This window comes from Coffea arabica, chromosome 6c (assembly GCF_036785885.1).
Source record: "Coffea arabica cultivar ET-39 chromosome 6c, Coffea Arabica ET-39 HiFi, whole genome shotgun sequence".
In the NCBI taxonomy this organism is placed as follows: Eukaryota; Viridiplantae; Streptophyta; class Magnoliopsida; order Gentianales; family Rubiaceae; genus Coffea; species Coffea arabica.
In genome coordinates this window covers 46,742,738-46,767,188 of record NC_092320.1, presented here as the reverse complement: position 1 = coordinate 46,767,188, position 24,451 = coordinate 46,742,738, and the positions used below count along the sequence as shown (strand labels likewise).

Below are 24,451 nucleotides of genomic sequence, written 5' to 3'. Positions count from 1 at the left end.
GAAATGGAGTTTTTCGAGTACTCCTTATTACTTCGATATTACTTGAACGTTTTATATTTGATTTCCAAGACGAAAACTAAATTTCTCTTGTACTTTGAAACCCCACTTGAGAGCCTTGATTTAGGATAAATAAGGCTCGTTTCATGAGACTTTCTAAGATTGTACTATGGTACAAACTTCTTTAATAGTAGGGGTTTGTAAATAATAGTCTATTGTTAATTGCTGAGGCACACAAGAGGACCTTCAAGAGGATTCCACAGTGAACGCCTAAAGCTCCGAGGGACATTTCTTCCTCATTTCTTATATTGGTGAGTGTCAAGTGTATGAATACTTGATACAAATTTAATTGTTATGATTGTTTGGAGATTTTAAAAATGGAGGCGAGTGTGTACTTTACCGCACTCGTCCTCACTTGAAATGTATGACTCATGATTCAAATGAACTAAATGAATTATGAATGACTTAATTGAATGAAATGAGATGATTGAATGAAATATAATGGTATGCTATAGCTGCATATGTCGTTGGAGTGAATCTCCTCGACTCTCAATTGTAAATGGGGACGCCCAAACTCATAGGCCGACCTTGGACTCGAGCCAGCATGGGCTTGGTCGGGAACCTTGGCGAGCCATGAGATAATGAAGCTCGACCTAATGAGAGGTCTTGCTTGGCATACTCGAGGAGTATCGCCTTATAAATGTCTTGCGGGCCTGGGAGGTGCACGGTGGACGGAGGGAAGTAAGTGGTGATCTACGGAATGGAAATAGCGACCCGGTTGATGGAGTGTCATCGCGGGGAGGTATACGAATTGTGACGGCCCCACCTCCCCCTAAGGCGAACCAGAGGGTTTGGCGTGTCGCCTGCCAAACTCTCGCTAGGACTAACGATGCAGACTAGAACTATCTATAGCGATCCGGAACTTACAAACGAGCGTAAACAAGTCAAAATGGTAAAATAACCCAAAATAAAAAAAAATGAAATCCGGAGTCGGCCATGAATAGTAACCGACCCGTCAGAACCCAACCGAAATAGCTAACAAACATTCACATCTGAACTTTAGCGTTTACAAATCAAAATGACATACAAAAGCTTTCAAAAGTTAATACATATACACGGTTTGCCAAATCAAAAGAGAAAACGCCCCAAAAGTACACTTAGGGTTTTAATACATGAGCTATACAAAAGATATGTTCAATAAGCTCAATTTGGCAGCCATTTGTCAAATCCAGACCAAAAGGGTTTATTTTCCTGTAAGGAAAACAAAAGGAACAGAAAGGGGTGAGCTTGCGCTCAATGAGGTACCAAACAGATAGCATTAAAATCATGGCATTTCACATTTAACAAATCAGATACACATGTCAGATGTAAAGCAAAGGAACCAATGATTCAAATCAGAAGGATACGGGTGGCTCTCAGGAGCCAAATTTCCAGCGCAGTACTTGATCCAAACCGGTTGACTCTCTGTCAACGTATATAGAACCAACGCGTCCGTAGACCCCTCTTAACACAGAATTCCGTCCACCAAACACCCCTTTACCGGGCCCGCTCACCTCAAACGAACAAAATGGTAATACTCGAGTATACCCGGAATCAAGGGTCTCAATACCCAAAATCCCCGAACAGACTACCGTGGTTCGTTATCTAATCGTCCAGGCCCTTGCCGGCCCGACTCGAATAACTTAGCCACAGAACTGAGCTCATAGGTCATAGAAATCCGAACAGATGCAGACACAGATAACAGATTCAAATTTTGCATAGTAAATTGGCATATGAACAGGCAAGAGCACGAGTGTGATAAAGTACAGCCTCGTCTCAAACAAATAAACAGATTGCAGAGCAGAAATCAAGTTAAACAGCAATGGAGGGGAGTGGTACACTCACCGGCTCAACTTCAAAAGTTTTTACTTCAGATTGGCCTTAATCACCAAGAAACCCTAAAATAACCAAAATAAACCAATTGAAAGTTTCACATCCATAATCGAGTAAACACAATGCACATGAGGCTCGACTACTAGTCGTATGCCTCGCCAAATAATTACTAATGCAAGGGTACAAAACATGATTTTTTGGAACAAAAAGATAGCATAAAGACCTAGGTTCAACAACCCAAAAGCCCTTTTATTTCTACCAAAAGGCAAATCCAACTTAAAAGAACCAAACGGCCTAGAAAATCGGGCAGCACTTCCCCTAAATTTCTTACTTTTCCAGCCATTAAGGCTTCATTATTTCCTCGAATCAGTCCCAACATCTCACACAAAATTCACCTCATTTCCAAAAGCCATTCACTAGGCTCAAAGTAAAAGTTAACTAGGAAATGACCGGAATAAAAGTAAGCCTTAAAACATACAAACAAGTACAATGAGACTCGATAACTAATCATAAATCAATGCCAAATATGACCCCAATAGGGTTCCATAAGCATATACAATCATTAGAGAAAACCAGAAAATTCGGAAATGCAATTAGCTTTGGCCCTGAAAAAACAGTTTTTGACTTCTTTTTGCGGTAATGGCACCAAATGCCCTATGATTATCGGATGAAGGTGTAAGACCCACCATTTCGAAGCTAAAAGACAGGGTTACAACATCACAGAAGGTCACTCAACCCAGTTTTGAGTGCAAACAGGTCAAAATTGCAAGATACTCCATCAAAACGTAAAACAGATTCACCAAAATGCATTCTAGCGGAAATATCATAACTCAGGCTCTACAAGTCCAAATCCAGAAATTCCAAAACCAGTTGAAAGCTAAGAAACAGGGATAAATTTCATCAGAAGGCCTCAACAACTCATTCAGAAGCAATCCAGACCAAAACAACCAATTACAGAAGCAAATCCCAATTTCGGGTAAAACCAGAACAGCAATAGTAATTTCGACTTATCTCATTCTACACTACTCCGATTGACCTGAAATTTGGTAGGAACATATAAAATATCATTCCATACAACTTTCATGTTTTGAGCTAAGGCCAATTCGGCCTCTATCTATGACCTAAAATTTCAGACAGAATGAAGAACCAAGGAACCCTAATTTTCCAGATTTCTTCCAAAACAGAAATTACTTGCAATCTTCCACTTTTTCCACCTTCTAGAATCATTATATACCATTTCCAATCATCATACATAACTACATAATAATAATCATATGAAAACAGAAAAATCCTAATTAAATAGAAAGTGTCATCAATCTCAACCAAAATCATGAAATAACACCAAAGATCATCACTTTAACTCACTTAGGTTACTAATTAAGCATTATTGGAAAGACAAAAGGAGTTCCTTCACTACTCACCTTGATAACCCAAGAAATGGAGCAACCTTGCACTTAAATCTTCCAAATTACTCCAATAAACACCTCACAACCACTCCCTTAAGTGTTTTTATGGAACAAAAACAAGATTAAACGGTTGGGTTAGTGGATTTGAGCAAGAATGAACCAAGAAGTTGAAGAGGTTTTTCTTTCCTTCTTCCTTAAGGTTGGCCGGCCACAAGCTTGGAAAATGAAGCTAATTTTGGTAAGTTTTTGGTTTAATTAGTCAAATGGTAAAACAAAAAAAAAATAGTCAAAAGGTAAACCCAATCTCCAAGTGACACTTGTCACTCCATTTAATGCACCTCTATCACTTTGTCCCCTCTCACATCAATCCAAATAGCAACCTCTACTTATCTCTTAACACCCGGTTTATTAAATCCAGTATCCAAAACTTAACCTAGTTGGTCGAATTTTTCCGAACTTTTCGCACTAGTGGGTCCCACGTCCGGTATAAGCTCTTAATTTCTCAAAACCTATTCGATACTAGAAAAATCATCTAAAAACTATATCTGCTCCTTAAAATTATATAAAAAAATTTTCTAATCACGAAAATGCAGAAAACAAGCCATGAAAACTTCTAAAACCTAGAAAATGAAAATTACGGGTTCTCACACGAATGACATTGGCAAAGCAAGTGGAAATTAGCTTCTGTGAGCTCCGATATCCTTGAATTGTTTCTACTTACTTTTCCGCTCGAATTGTTATTTATCGCAATACTGATGCTTTACTTGTTAAATTGGGATTGCTACTTGAACAAGGTGCTTGCATGTGTGTTCTTGGCCTCACGAGCATTTTGCTCACCCTGTAGATTTGTTTTCCTTAACAGGTTTAGGCTTGGAATGATGTTCGGAGGAATTTCTCTTTTGTGTACTCATGTAATAGGGTTCCAACTCTTTTAGCTAGACTTTTGGATATTGTATATTTTGGGCTGTATTATGGAAACCCGATGTAAGAATTGGGTGATTGTTATAGATCGTTAAGATTGAACGCTTCCGCGCTATTTGTATGTATATTTTCTGGTTATCGACTTCTAGTATCATTATAAGTTTGAATAGAAATTGCTTGAGTCCTGGTGAGAGTTAGGCAGGCGTCCCACGGATACCCTTTGGTTCGCCTTAGGGAGAAGTGGGGGCGTCACAGTTGGTATCAGAGCGCTAGGTTAGAGATCTATATAGGATGCATATTAGATACTCTACCCTTAAGACCTGAGACCGGATAATTAAGTTATACCTTAAAAGGTATTTGGGGCATACTAGTGATTGGGTTAGGCATACATAAACGACATCCAAACTAGATAGTGATTTAATTTCTAATCCGAAAAGTGCTATTATTTTGCAGGGATGAAAAACGGAAATGGAGTTCCGGTAGCTAATGGGAATGGCCATGCGAATGGTCATGTAGTGCCTCCTAGGCCTATTTACTACCGAGCGCTAGGTGGGGGAGCTCGAGTACGTTATTCCCCATCTGACAGACATCCTCGATGTTCGTGTAGGTTGACCTTCGCCTACTCGAACCATCTCGTGCTTGCTTTGGACGACGAGTGTCGTCAGTTAGTGGATCTTAACCGGGATTTACAGGCAGAGGTGGACGAGCTTAGACAGATGGTTAGCGCTCAGGGAGAGAGGATTCCTGATCTCGATGAGGTACTAGAGGGCGAGGTGGCCACATCTGCGGTGGTTCGTGAGGAGTTTCAGAGTGCTAGGGCTCGACTTACTAGGTTGAGAGAGGAGGTCCGTAGTCGGGCTTTCGACATCTTGACTGATGCTACTAGGCTAGTGGATGAGGCGATGGAGGAGTCCAGAGCCCTGAGGAGGAGGTTCCACCCGGTAGTCTTACTGTGGACTAGGTCTAGATTGATTGACCTTTCTTTTGATCCTTTTGACTAGTACAGCTAGAATTAGCAGGGGTGATGGTAAGTGCTGAGGCCATTGTATTTTGCATGACTGTGTGACTTACTTTTGAAGCACTTGCTTTACTTTAGTCTTCTGTGACTAAAAGTACTCTTGTGGCACCTGTGTGCTATATTTTTGTGACTACCCCATGACTTGCTAATTGTATGAACTTGATATGCTAATGAATGTAAATTATTGTTATTTTTAATGTTTTCTTGATTGGTTCCTGCTTTCTACTTTGCATTGTATAATTGATTTATTTCCTGCACTAGGCACGCCTAGGTTATGGAAGGACTAAGAAGTGGTCAAGATTGTGGGCGAGGGACTAGACAGGCCCAACCTCAGGGTGATGACCAAGGATCGGCAACTGGACCGACCCAAGAACAGGAAAATATTGAGGGTAATCAAGTGGCTACTGCCATTAATAGGATGACTGATATCCTAGAGCACTTAGCTGATAGACAAGGTCCTGGACCGCTTAACCAACCTGGGGGTCAGGAAAGAAGAGAGGATAGAGCCTTAGAGAGGTTTTTAAATTTCAATCCGCCTAAGTTTCTTGGAGAACCCGATCCTGAAATAGCTGAGAATTGGTTAGAGAGGATGACCAATATATTCGCTGCCCTAGACTATACTGAGGATAGGCGAGTAAATTTTACTGCTTTCCAATTTGAGGGAGTAGCTCGTACTTCGGGGGATAAGATAAAAGGAAAATGGGAGAGAGTTCAAACCCCTTGGACCTGGGAGAACTTCACGAGGGAATTTAATGAAAAGTTTCTTCCACCCTTGATTCAAGAAAAGAGAGAGGATGAATTTATCAAGTTGAAACAAGGAGTCCTTAGTGTGGCGGAGTATGAAGAGAAATTCACTAAACTTTCTAAGTACGCGCCTGAACTAGTAGTCAATGAGCGGAAGAGGATAAGACGGTTTATACAGAGGCTTAATGTGGAAATTCAGGAGGGCTTGGCCGCAGCCCAAATTTCTACTTTTATTGAGATTTTAGAGAAGACACAAAGAGTTGAAAGTGCAAGATTGCAAGTGAGGGACTTTCACAATAGAAAGAGGAATTTTTCTAGCTCTGTGTCTGGGCAGGCTAGTAAAAGTGCACAACCTTCCAAGATAGGAAGAGGAATGGGAGGAATAAGGACCACTGGAGCTTCTAGGGGAGCTTTATCCAGAGGAGGTCGCAGTGTACCGGAGATTTATCCAAGATTTTTCTAGAATTGCTGGACCAATGACCGAGTTGACCAAGAAGAGTGGGAAGTTTATTTGGAGCCTTAAGTGCGAAGAGAGTTTCCAGGAATTGAAAAGACGTTTAACCAAAGCCCCAGTGTTAGCTCTACCCAATGAGAATGATAGTTTTGTGGTTTACACAGATGTCTCTAGGGAAGGATTGAGATGTGTTTTGATGCAAAATGACAAGGTGATAGTGTATGTCTCTAGGAAATTGAAACCGCATGAAGGGAATTACCCGACCCATGACTTGGAATTAGCAGCGGTGGTATTTGCTTTAAAGAAGTGGAGACATTATCTGTATGGAGTGACATTTGAGGTTTTTACTAACCACAAAAGGCTTAAGTATCTGTTCTCTCAAAAGGAGTTGAATTTGAAGCAACATAGATGGATAAAATTTTTGGAGGATTATAATTGCACTATAAAGTACCATCCAGGAAAGGCTAATGTAGTGGGCGATGCTTTGAGTCCTCAAGTGCAAATGGCTGGATTGATGATCAAGGAATTGCAATTGTTAGAAGAAGTTAGTTATTGGAATCCTCGACTGGGACCAAGGAAAGTAATTTTGGGAATATTGTAGTCAATTTCACCTTGTTGGAACGTATCAAGGGATCTCAAGAAAAGGACACTGAAGTGCAGAAATGGTCGGAAAAAGTTGAAAAAGGAGAAAAGTCATATTTTAACCTGGGATCGAATGGTATTCTGAAGTTTCGGAATCGGATAGTAGTGCCAAACGATGAGGAACTTAAGAAGGAGATTTTAGAAGAAACACACCGATCGAAGTTTACTGTACATCCTGGAGGGAATAAAATGTACCAAAACTTGAAGAGTCTGTATTGGTGGGCGCATATGAAGAAGGAAATTGCCCAATTTGTCCAAACATGCTGGTTTGTCAACAAGTTAAGGCTGAACATCGGAAACCATTGGGACTTTTGCAACCCCTAGAGATATCTGAATGGAAATGGGAAAACATTACTATGGATTTTGTATCGGGTTTACCTAGGACACAAAGAGGCCATGATGCTATTTGGGTAATAGTGGATAAACTGACCAAATCGGCTCATTTTCTGCCGATTAATATGAAATACCCATTGGAGAAACTAGCTAAGCTGTACATGAATGAAATCATTAGGTTAGATGGAATTCCCGTGAGTATTGTGTCTGATAGAGATGCGAGATTCGTATCAAGGTTTTGACAAAAAATGCAAGAGGTGTTAGGGACTAAATTGAATTTCAGTACCACTTATCATCCTCAAACCGATAGACAATCTAAGAGGACAATTCAAACTCTTGAGAATATGTTGAGGACTTGTGTTCTAGATTTTGGGGAAAGTTGGAGTAAGTTTTTGACTCTGGTGGAATTTGCCTATAATAATAGTTTTCACTCCTCTATACAAATGGCTCCGTATGAAGCGCTTTATGGTCGGAAATGTAGGTCTCCAATCTGTTGGGATGAAGTAGGTAAACGGAAGATTTTAGACCCGACTACAGTGTCTTGGATTGAGGAAGCTAATGAAAAGGTAAAGTTGGTACGCCAGAGAATTCAAACCGCATAGAGCCATCAAAAGAGCTACGCGGATAATCGGAGAAAGGATTTGGAATTTTCCGTTGGAGATTTAGTGTTTCTTAAAATCACACCGCTGAAAGCGAGTTTGATGTCTGGGAAAGGAAAGAAGTTACAACCGAGATTTGTAGGACCTTATAAGATTATCCAGCGCGTGGGAAATGTGGCATACAAGTTGGAGTTGCCGTCGAGTTTATCCCGAATTCATAATGTATTCCATGTGTCCATACTTAAGAAGTATCATCCGGACCCTTCTCACATTTTGCAATCAGAAAGTATTGAAATTGATGAAATCCTGACCTATGAGGAGAAACCAGTGAAGCTTCTGGATAGGAAGGTGAAAGAATTGAGAAATAAACAGATACCGTTGGTGAAAGTTCTTTGGAGAAACCACGGTCTAGAGAAAGCGACTTTGGAAGTCGAAGAAGCAATTCGAGAAAAGTATCCAGGACTGTTCATCAATCAAGGTAAATTTCGAGGACGAAATTTTCTTAAGGGGGAGAGGATGTGATGTCTCACAAAATTTTTATTATTTTAAAATTTCATTTCGAGTTTATTTAAATATTTAATTGCCCATTTTAACCGAATATTATTTTTTAACCTCTTTAGACCTAATTACATGGATTTATAGTTTCGTTATATTTTTAAAGTGACTCGTTTCAAAATTTAATTTTTGGAAGCTCGTTAATTGAAAATAGTGAATACGCGATTGGAGTCAATAATCGATTCGAGAATACAATAAGTTTGGAAAATTAGAGACTTGCAGGATGGACTTAAGATAGGTATTTTATGTTTAAATACTCAAGTGATAGTTATTAGTACTATCGTTATAAGAAATACTTGGAGGTTTCGCTTTATCGCGCTTAATTTGGATATATACGTTTCTACATGCGCAATTTAATTGAGGGACTTTAGACCCTTATTTTGGGACAATTAAGAGTGAATAATATTAATATGAATATGAGTGCCTTAAAGGTTTAGTGCACTAGTGAAATAAACTCGAGAAGAATCGAGCACAAAACGCGCGCGTACGCACACTATTGAAGAGTTGACTTTTGCACCAATTCTAGCCGCACAAATAAAGCTTTCTTAGGACGCCAAATTAGATCAAAACACTCTCTCTCTTCCTCACAAAGTGGCCGGCAATCAGCTGCAAAAATAACCCAAGGAGTTCTTCATTTTTCATCTCAAAATCTTGCACAAATCATCTCCAATTCCTTCCAAATTTCACACACACATAACTTAATACTTGGAGATCATCTTAAGCTACAAAAGGGGGGAGTTTTTCACGGTTTTCTTGAGCTAAGAGAGGGCCGAATTTCTGCCTTGTTCACCAACACAAGTAAGTGACGATCAATCCTCAAATTCTTCGCCTATGGAAATTGATTTACACTTATGAGCTTAGATATTCATGTGGGTGGCTTGTTATTGTGACAGCCCCACTTTCTCCTAAGGCGAACCAAAGAGGTTAGCGGACTGCCTGCCCAGCACTCGCCGGGACTCAGTCGTTCACTCAAAGAAAACCGGAATAAAACTACAAGAATCAAATCGAATTGAACGGGCCGCTGCCACGTCATCATCCAACCAGGTACAAGCACCCATTATGACATGAGAGAATGTACATTCCGAAATACAAATTTCACATAAACATGAGGAAACACTTTAATATATACATATTAATAAGTTTACCAACCAAAAGAAAACATTGGATTAAAATACATTTAGGGTTTTCCAACTATCGAGGAGCTTTACAAAAGATATTAAAACTAGCTCGACTCGTGCTTCAAAACATCTTAGCCCCAAAAGTGGTTCCCTGTAAGGAAAACAAAGATAACGGGAAGGGGGTGAGCTTACGGTCAATGAGGTACCAAAAGCAAGTAAGAAACTTGGAACTTCACAGTTAATTAATCACATATGCGAATCAAATAAAGAAGTGAACAAACAGAACAAACACCATAGATAGAAAGGATATGGGTGGCTCTCAGGAGCCAAATTCCCATTTGCTTCACTGAAACTTGATCGAAATAATAGTTGACACTCCGTCAACGTTAAAGAAGTAACCAATACCGTAGACTCCACTTTCTCCGACTCCTTCCACCTCACATACCCCTACCGGGCCCGAACATCGAACAGAACAGAAGCGGTAATACTCGAGTATACCCGGAATCAAGGGTCTCAATACCCAAAGATCTCAAAACAGACTACCGTGGTTCGTTATCTAATCGACCAGGCCTTTGCCGGCCCGACTCGAGTAACTTGCTACAGGAGTTGAGCTCAGAGGTCACAGAAAGGTCGTTGGATACAAGTTTCCAAACGACGTCCGAACAGATACAGATACAGATACAGATATCAGATACAGATACAGATTCAGATTCGCATCAAAATTGGCATATGAACAGATAAGAGAACGAGTGTGATAAAGTACACCCTCGTCTCAAACAAATTAAACAGATAGTGCAGTCATTTAAATCACAGATTGCAGAGTAGAAATCAAGTTAAACAGCAATTGAGGGGAGTGGTACACTTACCGGTTCAAATACAGACACCTCAAGAGTTTTCACTTCGGATTGGCTTTAATCGCCAAGAAACCCTAAAATCATCAAAGTAAACCAATTGAAGGTTTCACATCCAAAATCGAGTAAACGGAATGCATAAGTAAAGCTCGACTAGATGTCGTATGCTTTCCCAGGTTAAGTACTAATACAGAGAAAAAAGATAACAGTTGGTCCTAGGGTTATAAACAACCCCTAAAACCCTTCATTTGTACTAAGATCAACTCAATTGAAGGAAATCACATAGCCCTAAAATTTTGGGCAGCATGCCCTTTGTGTTTACCTATTTTCCCAGCCACTAATGGCTTCATTATTTTCCTCAAATCAGTCCCAACATCTCATACAGAATAGTCTCATTTCCAAAAGCCGTTCACTAGGCTTAAAGTCATATAAATACAAAAATCAAGCTAGAAACATTTCTGGAAATGGACTTAAGCTCTAAACCATAAAAACAGTTTTTGACGTCATTTTGCGGTTTTGGCACCATTGGCACTACGATTATCGGATGGAGGTACAAGACCCACCGTTTCAAAGATAAGTGATAGGGCTACAATGTTACAGAAGGCCACTCAGTCCAGTTTCTAGTGAAAACAGGTAAAAAAATTCAATATACTATACCAGAACCGTAAAAACAGGTTAACAAACCGCATTCTGGTTAGCGAACCATAATTCAGGCTACCTAAATCCAAATCGAGTGATTCCAAATCCATCCGAAATCTAAGACATCAGGCTACATTTCTTCAGAAGACCTCAACAACCAATTCAGAAGTATTCCCAACCAAAATAACCAATTACAGAAGCAATTCTCAAGTTCGGGTAAAAACAGGGCAGCAGGGGTATTTCAGTCTTTTCACAAGCTACGCTACTCCGATTGACCTGAAATTTTGTAGGAAACTCTAAAATATCATTCCCTACAAATTTCATGTTTTAATTGAAGGCTAATTCGGTCTCTAACTATGATTAACAGTGCCAGGCAGAATTAGGGAAAATGAAACCCAAACTTTCCAATTTTCCTTCCAAAACAGAAATTTTCTACAATTAACTACCATTCACCCACTAAGGCTTCATTCTAGATCATTTCCAATCATCATACATGGCCACACCACATGAATCATATGAAAACAGAAAAATTCCAAATAAATATAAAACTTCACCAATTCAACCAAAAATCACAAAACAACACCTAATTTCATCTCTTTGACTCACATAAATCACTAATTAAGCATTATTGAGAAGGAATAGAGGTCCCTACCTTAACAACTCAAGAGGAGGAGCAACTTGACACCTTAAGCTTTCCAAACAACTCCACTAAACACCTCACAATCACTAAGTGAAGGGGTTTTATGGAACAAATGCAAGATTAAATGGTTGTTTTGGTGGATTTGAGCAAGAGTAGAGCTAGGAATTTGGAGAGTTTTCTTCCCTTGTTTTCTTGAGAGAGAGAGTCGGCCAAGGCTTGGATAAAATGGTGAATTGTTGGTCAATTTTTGGGTTTATTTAGTAAATGGTAAAAGGATGAATAGTAAGTCAAATGTAGGAATGAATCTCTAAGTGACACATGTCACTTTCATTAATTACTTGCCTAACTTTTTGTCTCTCTCACACCAACCACTTGGTAACCTCTAAATATCTCATAACAACCGATAAATTAAACCCAGTATCCAAATCTTAACCTAGTTGGCCGAATTTTTCCGAACTTTTCGCACTAGCGGGTCCCACGTCCGATATACGCTCTTAATTTCTCAAAACTTAACCGATACTAGAAAAATCATCCAAAAACTATATTTACTCATAAATATTGTATTAAAAAAAATTTTCGAAAAAAAATGTGGAAAAACGTGTAATTAAAAGAAAATAACAACCTAGACATTAAGAAAATTACGGGTCCTCACAGTTATTGTTGGAAAATTTTGAATGTGGGCTCTATGAACTCCCACTCTTGGATTGATGGCTGATGTGATGCTTGATGATGGATTTAATGTTGGTTTAGTGCTCAAATTAGTAGATTAATGGTGCATAGCTAGTATAAACTTCAAGGAGTGCATGGTTGTAAAGTTTCCAATTCTGCCCCTGTTATGATCGTGCCTCTTTTTGCGAAATCTTGAGGTTTTAATGGCTTGTATATGATGTTTATATGTTGTATAGATGGTGTATAAAGTTTCATCGAAAAATATTGAGGTTTGGTTGGTCAAATGGATTAATCTCACAAAGCTAGCAAACCTGGAAAAATTTTCCCATAATGCTCAGACAGCTTTCTTGTTTCGTCCATAACTCTGTACTCCGACGTCGAAATCAAGTGCCGTCAGTGGCATTTGAAACTAGACATTCCCAGCTTTCCAACGGCATAAAATGTAACCCCTAATTCCACCCAAGTATCCCATACCAACCGTTTAAAGATGACTGTCCTGTTTCTCTGTATTCCTGGAACGAAGTTCAGAAGCGGCAACTTTAGGCTCGAATTTGAGGTAGTTGTGTGCTGAATTTCAAAACCATTTCTTCTGTGAAATTATATTTTTATGAATGTATTTTCCAACTCCACCAATCATACTCAATTCTGAGTTGAATTGAGTGATTTGTGATCAAAATACGAAACTTGCCCTGCTGTTGAAAACCCTAAATTTTGGGCAGAATTGATGCTAGACTTGGTGTGGACTTGCCAATTGAATTTCTTGGAGTTAAGACACTTACAAAATGTACCATGAATGTTGCTTAGGTTTTTCCTATACAAATGAACCATGTTTGAAGGATTTTCCTTGTCCAAATGTTTGGAATGGAAAACAAAAAAAAAAGCTCAAGACAGTTTTGCTTTAGGATTTTTCAAAACTTTGGTTGTTTGGTTGACTACCTTCCCGAAGTTATTTTACCATGAAATTTTGTAGAGGGATACCCTTTATATAGGAATATTATATTACCAAATTTGGTACCAATCCGAGTCCATTTCGCTACTCGACTAAATTACCAAAGTTCATGACTCGAGTTTGGAAAACCCTTGTTTCACAAGGAATTTTGGTAACTTTGAGTTGCCATATCTTAGAGCTCAAAACTCTGTTTCTCGTTCCACTTATTTTGTTGTAAACTTGGATTGTAACTCTAATAGCGTTCCAAATTTCAAAAGCTAGTTCCAATCAAGTGAATTTTGCCGAAATTTCAAAGTTGGCCAAAAACTAACTTAAATCTGCCTTATGAACCAAAACAGCGACTTTGAGCTCATTTTTGAATGTTTTCCATTTGGAGTTTTAGAAAAGTGTATTCTAGGAACTTTTATTACTTTGGAAGAGGTTTCCAACGGTATCAATTTTTCCAATTTTTGACATATGGAAAGTAAGATACGATTTTTCTAATGTATCACATCGAAACTGAAAATTTTCGAATATCAAGGAAATGGAGTTTTTCGAGTACTCCTTATTACTTCGATATTACTTGAACGTTTTATATTTGATTTCCAAGACGAAAACTAAATTTCTCTTGTACTTTGAAACCCCACTTGAGAGCCTTGATTTAGGATAAATAAGGCTCGTTTCACGAGACTTTCTAAGATTGTACTATGGTACAAACTTCTTTAATAGTAGGGGTTTGTAAATAATAGTCTATTGTTAATTGCTGAGGCACACAAGAGGACCTTCAAGAGGATTCCACAGTGAACGCCTAAAGCTCCGAGGGACATTTCTTCCTCATTTCTTATATTGGTGAGTGTCAAGTGTATGAATACTTGATACAAATTTAATTGTTATGATTGTTTGGAGATTTTAAAAATGGAGGCGAGTGTGTACTTTACCGCACTCGTCCTCACTTGAAATGTATGACTCATGATTCAAATGAACTAAATGAATTATGAATGACTTAATTGAATGAAATGAGATGATTGAATGAAATATAATGGTATGCTATAGCTGCATATGTCGTTGGAGTGAATCTCCTCGACTCTCAATTGTAAATGGGGACGCCCAAACTCATAGGCCGACCTTGGACTCGAGCCAGCATGGGCTTGGTCGGGAACCTTGGCGAGCCATGAGATAATGAAGCTCGACCTAATGAGAGGTCTTGCTTGGCATACTCGAGGAGTATCGCCTTATAAATGTCTTGCGGGCCTGGGAGGTGCACGGTGGACGGAGGGAAGTAAGTGGTGAGTTACGGAATGGAAATAGTGACCCGGTTGATGGAGTGTCATCGCGGGGAGGTATACGAATGACATTGGTAAAACAAGTGGAAATTAGCTCTTGAGAGCTCTGATATCCTTGAATTGTTTCTGCTTACTTTTCTGTTCAAATTGTTATTTATTGCAATACTGATGCTTTACTTGTTAAATTGGGATTGCTACTTGAACAATGTGCTTGCATGTGTGTTCTTAGCCTCACGAGGGTTTTGCTCACCCTGTAGATTTGTTTTCCTTAACAGGTTTGAGCTTGGAATGATATTCAGAGGAATTTCTCTTTTGTGTACTCATGTAATAGGGTTCCGACTCTTTTATCTAGACTTTTGAATATTGTATATTTTGAGCTGTATTATGGAAACCCGATATAAAAATTGGGTGATTGTTATAGATCGCTAAGCTTGAATGCTTCCGCGCTATTTGTATGTATATTTTCTAGTTATCGACTTCTAATATTGTTATAAGCTTGAATAGAAATTGCTTGAATCCTGACGAGAGTTGGACAGGCGTCCCGCGGATACCCTTTGGTTCGCCTTAGGGAGAAGTGGGGGCGTCACAAAGTAAACCATTTACCTTGCTTTAATCTCTAGACTAGCGGTCTTGAGGAGACTTGTAGGTAGCTTCCTTGAGGATTTGTTGCTTGGTTAATGTTGTTTATGTGTTATATGAAAGGTTTACTGTTAAAAAATGGAGAGAAAGTTGGAAAAATTTTGGTTAGTGTGCTGGCCGAAATTCTGGTCATGTTGCTCTGTTTTAATTTGAAATTTTTATTCTTGTTTGGCTGTGAAATTGATGGTTATATGTTGTATATTGTGTGTACAAAGTGTCTTCCAAAAATCGTTTCATTTGGTTGCATAAGACTTGAGCTTTGACAAGAATCAAATCTGGAAAAACGTATAGCAGGGGTTCTCGGACAGTGTTCTTTGTTCGAGCATAACTTTTTGTACAAAAGTCAAAATTGAGTGCCATTAGTGGCATTCAAAACTAGACATTCATAGATTTTCAACGGTATAAAAATCACCTGCTATTTCAAACTGAGTGAACCATAGTGATTCAGCAAAGTTGATTGTCCTGTTGTGACTGTCTGTCTAAGAGGAATGGAGAAGCTGCACATTGTGTCTTGATTTTCTCTCACTTGTGAAATGATTTTGGAAATGACTCTTTCTGATGAAATGTAGCATTTTGAACCTAGTTTACAACGCCATAAACCATTCTTAATTTGAATTGTATTGAGTGAAATGTGGTCTGATTTCGAAAGTGCAACAAAGCTGGAAACTGGAAAGTTTTTCCCTTCTTGCTAGCTGAATGGTCTGGGTTGTTTTGGGATGTTTTGTTTTGAAAAATTTGATATCAATTACCCATAAATTGCTTATTAAATGCTTCTGAAACCTTGGTTTAAAAAATGGAGTGAATTGGGGTTGAGTTTATTGGATAAAACCTTTGGAAAGAAGGAAAGAGTGGGTTGGCAGATTTGCTTTGAGAAATTCACAAATTTTAGTCGTTTTATTAACCGCCTTCCCAAGTGATTTTTTGCCTATAATTTGATATAAAAGTAGTCCACATATGGAAGTTTTAGTTTACCAAATTTGGTGTAATTTCAATACCATTTCAGTACCCAAATAACGCCCCAAAGATTGCTCTTCAAATCTGGAAATTTACCGACCAGTTTGCAAGATTCAATTGAATTTGAACTATTATATCTTGATGCTCAAAACTCCAAATTTAGTTCCGTTTGTCATGTTTGAAACCTTGTTTGGAAATCTTATTGTGTTATGAATTTTTAGGGCTGATTCACTTTCTGTGAATTATGCTAAATTTCCAAAGATTGCTGGAAAACCAAGACTGGTTCAAATCTGTCTTCTTGGAACTGAAACTTTCAGCTGAAAAATGAGTACTTTCTGTTTAGAATCTTGGAAAAGTGTCTTCTAGAAACTTTAGTACTTTGAACCTAGTTTCCAATGGTATAAATTTTTCCATTTTTGGACATGCCAAACTCAAGATTTGATTTTCCAAAGATTGTCGCGCAAAAACAGAAATTTCCCGATTTCTTAAGGAATGAGTTTTTAAGAACTTGTCACTTTCTTTTGATATCGATGGCTGTTTTAAACTCGATTTTATGGAAGAGGCAAGTCTCTCTTGGGACTTTAACTCGTCATTTTTGAATCTCGATTTTTGAGAGATTAAGGTTCTCTTTTAAGACATTGACTTAGTCTAAACAAGTGTACGTTCTTTCTTGGTTGATGCATGGTTATAAGTGATAGTAAATCATTACTTCTTTAGGTGCTCAAGAGGACCTTCAAGAGAATCTCAGAGTGGACACCTAAAAGTTTATTTGCTCACATACTCACTTTTTGACTTTGTGAGTGTCAAGTGCATGTTAAATGCTTATGTGATTGAAATGTTAATTATACAAGTGTTATACATTATACGTAAACTTGCCGAGATGAGGGTGTACTTTATCGCCCTCATTCTCTCTCTCTTTTAATTATGTGATATTTGTTATATGAATACATATGATTGGTAATTGTATATGAATATGTTTAACTCGTGAGCTCTGAGCGGATGCATGTACCACACCAATTCGGGTGGGAGGTACCTCTCACCGTCTCAGTGCTATAATCGGTTCTTTAAGTGATAGCATGTACCACACCAATTCGGGTCAGCTCAGAACCATAAACAATTCTAAGTCGATTGGAGCGATATCTCATCGACCCAGTTCTCTAAGCGATAGCATGTACCACGCTAATTCGAGTGAGAGGTACCTCTCATGTTGACTCGGAACTATAAACAATTCTAAGTCGATTGGAGCGATGTCTTATCGACCACTTATACTTTTGGGGGGCACCCTAACTCATTGGCCAACCGTGTAACTTGATCCAGCAAGAGTTTGGTCGAGAAGCTTGGTGAACCATGGGAAACATTATAGCTTGATCTTTTAAGGTCTCACTTGACATACTCGAATAGTATTGCCTTTTTAAATAATGAGCGAGCCCGGAACAGGGATGTAATGGTGAACGGGATTCATGAAGTAAAGCGGTGTTCTACGGACTAAATATACCTACCCGGTTGACGGAGTGTCATCACACGAAGGTATATGATCGAGACTTGGTAAAGCAAGTGGAATCTAGCTCCTAAGAGCTCCCGTATCCTTAATGAGTGTGTTTTATTTTAAATTGTGAATTACTTGAACGTTATAGCTTTATTTCTCGTATAAGTGTTATTACTACTTGAACTATGTGGTTGCATGTTTTTCTTGGCCTCATTGAGCGTTAGCTCATCCCATTAGTTTTTTTTTCTTAACAGGAACCGAAATGAAAAGAATTATGGAGAAGCCGACTTGATGGCCTTTTGACTAGAATTTGAATGTAAATGGTTAGACGATTTTTGGAGGCTATATATTTTGGGGAATATTAATATACTTTTGGTAATTTGTGATGTAAGATTTGAATGTTCATTAAGGAAGCAACTTTTCTTTATATTTTCGACTCTTGTTATTGATTGATTATCCATAAGTTGAATTCGTCTCATAGTGAGTCCTGGCAAGAGCTAGACAAGCGCCCCGCCGATACCCTTGGGTTCGCCCTAGGTAGAAGTAGGGGCGTCACAGTAGCTCGACGACCTCTCTGGAGTGCCATGGAGAGGTTGGCGAGCTCACGCCAAGGACCCTGGATGCTGGTTGGGGATTTTAACATCATCTCGGAGGCCTCGGAGCGTCTAGGGGGGAACGCCACCAAATGTTCGAAACATGGATGAGTTCAATCAAACGATTTTTAATTGTGGCCTTGCTTCGGTAGACTTTGAGGGGGCGCAGTTCACATGGATGAATGGGACTATGTGGCAATGATTGGATCGGGTGTTGGTTAATCGCGAATGGGCCGAATAGTATGCTATTTCATGAGTGTTGCACCTTGCAAGGAGACGGTCTGATCATGCGTCCCTCTTGATAAAGTGTGGCTTGGGAAGACACGGCGCCTCCGCCTTCAGGTACCTCAATGTCTGGCAATGCCATTGCTCTTTCCATGGAGTCATTCAGGAGGCTTGGGGTATGGGTAGCCCAGCACGTACAATGTCGGAGTTCTACCGTAAATTGGCAGGCGTGAGAGACAAGCTGAAGGTATGGAACAGGGAGGTGTTTGGACATATTGGCACCAGGGTGACGGAACTTGAAAAAATTATGCATACAAAGGAGGTGGAGTATGACATGGAGAGGACTGTGATGTCCAAGATTGCATGCCATGAGGCCAGGGCGACATACATGCAACATTTGGCAATTGAGTGTGACTTTTAGCACCAAAGATCGAGAGTGAAATGGATTCAGGCGTGGGATACGAATACTGCTTTCTTCCATGCTGTGGTTCGACAACGGCTGGCCTCTAATTATATTGCCAGGATACGTAGCCCGATGGGGCAATGGTTGACAACGATTGAGGACATCAAGGGCTCCGCCGCTTCGTTCTTTGAGATGCTGTTCAGCTCGGAGAGAGATATCGACCGTCACCCAGTATTGCCTTTCACTCTTCCAAGTGTGTCTCAGGGGGATAACGAAAGCCTACTGGCGCTGCTGTCAATGGATGAGGTTCAGGAGGTAGTGTTCTCGATCAATTCAGATAGTGCCCCTGGTCCGGATGGAATTGGGTTTGGTTTCTATCTGGCGTGTTGGGGGATAATTAAGGAGGAGTTGGTGGCGGCGGTCCAGGATTTTTTTAATGGCGGATGGTTGCCAAAAGGGGTTACCAGCACATTGATTGTGTTGATGCCGAAAACACAAGGGGCATCTCACTGGCAGGATTTTCGGCCAATCAATCTATGCAACGTCAACTCCAAAATTATTTCTAAGCTTTTATCCAATAGGTTGAACAGGCTCCTACCCCAGTTGATTTCTCATTGGCAGACCGGATTTTTCCCTGGGCGGCAAATAATTGATAACATTCTGTTGGCACAAGAGCATACACAGGAACTCGATCGTCGGTTGGAAATTTCGAACCTCATGTTGAAACTGGATATAGAAAAAGCGTATGATAGAGTAGAGTGGTCATTTCTCCTCTTCATGCTCAGGGCATTTGGTTTTCAAGAAAATGTTATAGATTCGATCTTTCGCATGGTTGCGAATAACTAGTTTTCAGTGCTTGTCAATAGGGAACCGGCGGAATTTTTTAGGTCGACGAGAGGGGTCAGACAGGGGGTCCGATCTCTCCAGCCCTATTCATACTAGTTGCTAAGTTCTTTGGGAGGGGGTTGAATGCCTTGTTCCAGTAGGGTTGCCATAGACTTTTTCAGGCTGGAGGCCTTAAAGTTCCATACCTGGCCTTCGCGGACGATGTCATTGTTTTCACGAGGCTGTCGAAAGAGACCTTAGAGGCAGTTGGCGATTTCTTCAAGCAATATCAGCAGTACTCCGGTCAAAAGATTAATGCCACCTGAGGTGCAAGTAGAGTTTGTTTCTAACATTCTGTGGTTTCAACGGCAGCTCTTTCCGCTAGTCTATCTTGGGGTTACCATTTCTCAGGGTAGGTGTTCTTCAATTGCCTTCGACGGGATTATTGCAAAGGTGAGGGCGCGTGTCTGCCACTCGAGCATGAGGCTGCTGTCCACCGGGGGGAAATTAATTCTACTAAAGCATGTCTTGAATTCAATGCCGTTGTATTTGTTACAGGTACTTAAACCCCCTAAGGCTGTCTTAGTTACGTTGGGGAGAATATTTAACTCCTTCTTATGGGACAAAGCACAAGACTCTAAATGAATATACTGGGCGTCTTGGGAGAAGTTGTGCTTCCCCACGGAGAAGGGCGGATTGGGGTTAAGGTCATTGGACGACATGGTCAAAGCCTTCTATTATAAGTTATGGTGGAGGTTACATCAGAGAGAATCCATTTGGTCGGACTTTATGTTCTCTAAGTATATCAGAGACCAGTACCCGCTTCAGGCAGCGGTAGCCAGACTGAAGGGTACATGGAAGCGGCTAAATGGTATACAGGAAATGACTGAGGCTCACATCTCATGGAGTCTGGGACCGGGTATGGTGGACTTCTGGCTTGACACTTGGTGTGAGCTTGGACCCCTCCGTACATTGGTGTCGACGGATAGGGACAACCCTCATTTTTTGGTGGCAGAGTTCTTGGGACGGGAAGGGTGGAATAGGGACCGTCTCCTGCAAAGGCTTCTAGATCACCTTGTTGATTCGATTGTGGATATCCCTTTCGACCTGGAGGGGCAGGATCGGATCATGTGGGCATAGTTAGCAAAGGGGTGCTTTCGCTAAGCTCGGTTTGGGAGATGTGTCGGCAACGTAGAGGCAGCTTCTCAATGCATGGTGTGGTTTGGAATAGGGGTGTCCAACTGAAGATGTCTATTTTTCCTTGGAGACTATTAAGGAACTATGTCCCCTTGGATTCGGTGCTCCATCGGAGAGGGCTGCCCTTGGTGTCCAGATGCTCCTGCTGTCTCGAGGACGAGGAATCGGTGCTCTACCTGTTTGTCAATGGCTTGGTGGCACGAGAGGCTTGGGGGCATTTTGGTAATAGGTTTGGCATACTTCGCTTGCCGCTTGAGGATCTTCAACTACTGTGGATGAAATGGGCCACGTCGCTACCTCGCCTCTCTGCTCTTCATATCCGACGTATCCTTCCGATATTGGTATCTTGGTTTATCTGGCAGGGGCAAAATAAGGCGAGGTTCGGAGGGCAAGCCTTTTTAGCTCGGAGGGTGATCTGGGTTAACTTCGTACATGACTTGGGAAGAGCACGGAAACTTGAGAAGGCATAGTTCTATGGAGACCTGGATAGTGACTGGGCAAGCTCGGCTCGTTCGGTGGCCCGTAAACGGTAGGCAGTGGTAGTTACATGGAATAAACCTCCACCCCAGCAATACAAATTGAACACAGATACTAGCGTGGTCAATGGAAAGGCTAGTGGTGGAGGGGTATTGCGTGATTTCAATGGTAGACTTATATTCACATTTTATAAGGAGTTTGGGGAGAAAGGGGTCCGGCAGGTTGAGGCACTAGCAGTACTGGAAGGGTTGCGAGTGTGTGCGGCAAAAGGGGTATGGGAGGTGTTGGTAGAGGTTGACTCTGCGGTTCTTATGTCACTAGTCAAATCGTCGGCTCTAGGAGGTTGGTCGCATTACAATTTGCTGAGATGGATTCGTCGACTTCGGGATCAGGTGTCGGTTTCATTTATTGACACCTTCTGTGAGGCAACTATGGTTGCTGATAGGTTAGCGGCTCTGCAAGGGTATCCTAGCATGGTGTTTGACTCTGTTCAACAGCTACCGAGGGAGATTCGCGGTTGTCTGGCTATGGATGGTAGGGAATTCCCGTCCCTTAGACTAGTGACTTGTTAAGGGGTAGGGCCCTGTCAGTTTATTCTCTATATCTTTTATATCTATCTCTCGTTGCCTTGGAATAAATAAAAGGGTCTACATTTCTTTAAAAAATATTAAATATTTGGGTAATATTCTTGTTTTGGGGTTTGATGAGAGGATTTTGATTTATTTTGTGAATTTACCATTTAGTTTTGGTAGGCTTCATCTTAAATCCTTAGCTTTATTTTATTTTAATTTCGCCTCTTAATATTTGTAATAATAATAAATTGACCCCTCAAGCTTCTTTAATTCTTTCAATTGGATCCCACTTGTTTTAAATTTCTTGAATATAGGTTGTTTATTTTCATTTAAATGCTTTGATAATTCAATGTCATGTGTATTTCTATTTCTTGTGATTATTTGTTAATTAAAGTGATGCCTTGACTATTTTCTTTGTTTTGGAAGGTAAATAAGTAACTTCATTTCCTTAGGTCACCAATTCGAGGGAGGTATACTCTACTCTTTGTTTTGATTTTACTTGATCCTATGTGCTCAGTTCTCCTATGTGATTTTATATGCGTAATTGCATGCTTTTTTTAATGTTTTCTTTATTTTATTTTATTTCATTCATTTATTCACTTTATTGGTTTTAATTTTGTATATTCATTTTTATTTAATTTTTGGTTATATGAGAGGCATTAAATGCCAAATTGTAATAGTTAGGTTACTATTTTATTTTATTGCATTCTTTCCCCTTTTAGATTGTTGTTAGGGCTCTCCAAGTGTAATAGTTAGGTTTTTATTCATTTTTATTTGCTTTGTGTGTTTTGCATGCTTCTGTGTTACGTGTTACTCGCTTTCTTAGGGTCTTGCATATAGATATCATGCTTATGTGCTATGTGCTTTATGTGATTTATGTGTTTATTTGCTTTATATGATTTATTTGATTATAATAAATGAATGACTCACCACACTAGTCCAACGCTAGTTGTGACTCTCTTTTCGATTTCTTGCTAGTCCAACGCTAGTGGGAACTTATAGATATGGGCTAGTCCAATGTTAGATCCTTAGGAACCATCCACGTGCTAGATCATGTTTGTGTGATAATCACTACATTTTCATGCATACTTTCTACTTTTTAGGGTTTTTATCATTTTACATGACGTTTCCCCTATATGTATATCCCTTATCCCTATGTGTGAAACATGACATGTAGACTTGCATTCCATTTAAGAAAATTAAAACTAGATTAGATCATTTGCTTGATTAGATAGGAAAACACCCCTCGAATATGGGATATGGACGAGTATGGCTCTCTAACTTTAGCACACTCGTATTCCCTCTATTAAAGGGAAAATTAAAGTCACTAATTTTAGCTCCCCGCACCCGTTATGATGCATTCCTTTAGGTCATGTATATTTGTATAATTATTATTTTCTTTTCTTCAAATCTCATATTTTTGCATATTCATGACCTCTTCAAAGAGTCACTCTTAGGCATCACAATTAATGTGATTTGCACCAATTAAGTTTTGAAGAGATATTCCGACCCCCCGATATCTTTCTAGGGTTTGGTTTTGCATCCATATAGTGACATCCAAATGTGATAAATTTTTAGGTTAAAATAAGACAATTTTTGATTAAATTACGCAACTAGCTTTAGCCAGGTTAAAAGGGTGCTTTGGATTTTATCCTTGCCTTCCCTTCCTTCAAATGTGACTCCCGACCCCTTTTCTCTTGATTTTCGCAGACTTGGAGTTGTTTAAAAAGGATTTTCTTTATTTTTTCTTTAAAAATTCATTTTAGGTGACTTGATACACCTTAATTCTATACCAAGTGGTGACTCCTATTTTTTTATTAAAAATCCTTCTTAAATTTTAATTTTTGGGTCAAAATCACCGTACTTTTTATGTCCCATTTAGGCCCATTTTCTTTATTTTCTAAAAACTAGAAAACTCATTTTTTACTCAAAATATATCAAAAAATCCATTTTTATAAAATACTTTAAATTTTATTTTAAAAATAGGGTGTGACAGCTTGGCGACTCCACTGGGGACTTAAAGAGTCCGAGCATTTGATTTAGTCAAACATTTTCTTTTTTTAACCTTCTTATATTTCACATTTGGAGGTTTTAGGTTGCATTTTTTTTCCTTTTAGGGTTTCTTGCATCTAACATGCACGATTGTCTCAATATCCGTTTACGTGAATAATGTATGTGATTTTCTTTCATTTACTTATGTTCAATCGCACTTGCATCTTGGGGAGGGGGATAGCCACCATAGAATCTTTACCCACACATAATGGTATTTAATCCCTTTCTTCAAAATAGGTGCGACAGCCCCACTCACCCTAAGGCGAACCAAAGGGTTCGGCGGACCGCCTGTCCAACTCTTGTCGGGACTACGGATTTAGAACAAACGTAAACCCTACCAAACACTCAGAAGAACTTCG

At 39.6% G+C, this 24,451-nt stretch overlaps 1 protein-coding gene across 1 annotated transcript; it reads left to right on the top strand.

Annotated features, from left to right (window-relative positions):
- The first annotated feature begins 19,101 nt into the window (after window positions 1-19,101).
- LOC140008768 (uncharacterized) lies at window positions 19,102-20,934 on the top strand. Its single transcript, XM_072053640.1, has 4 exons — window positions 19,102-19,800; window positions 19,977-20,060; window positions 20,167-20,352; window positions 20,464-20,934. Exons 1-4 carry the CDS (start codon window positions 19,102-19,104, stop codon window positions 20,932-20,934), a joined length of 1,440 nt encoding a protein of 479 aa, XP_071909741.1.
- The last annotated feature ends 3,517 nt before the right edge of the window (window positions 20,935-24,451 follow it).

Coding starts and splice junctions, on each gene's coding strand:
- LOC140008768 (XM_072053640.1), top strand. CDS start 19,102: ATGGGGCAATGGTTGACAACGATTGAGGACATCAAGGGCTCCGCCGCT. Junction 20,061..20,166: donor CGAAAGAGACCTTAGAGGCA/GTTGGCGATTTC, acceptor TTTCAACGGCAG/CTCTTTCCGCTAGTCTATCT. Junction 20,353..20,463: donor TGCCGTTGTATTTGTTACAG/GTACTTAAACCC, acceptor TCTTGGGAGAAG/TTGTGCTTCCCCACGGAGAA.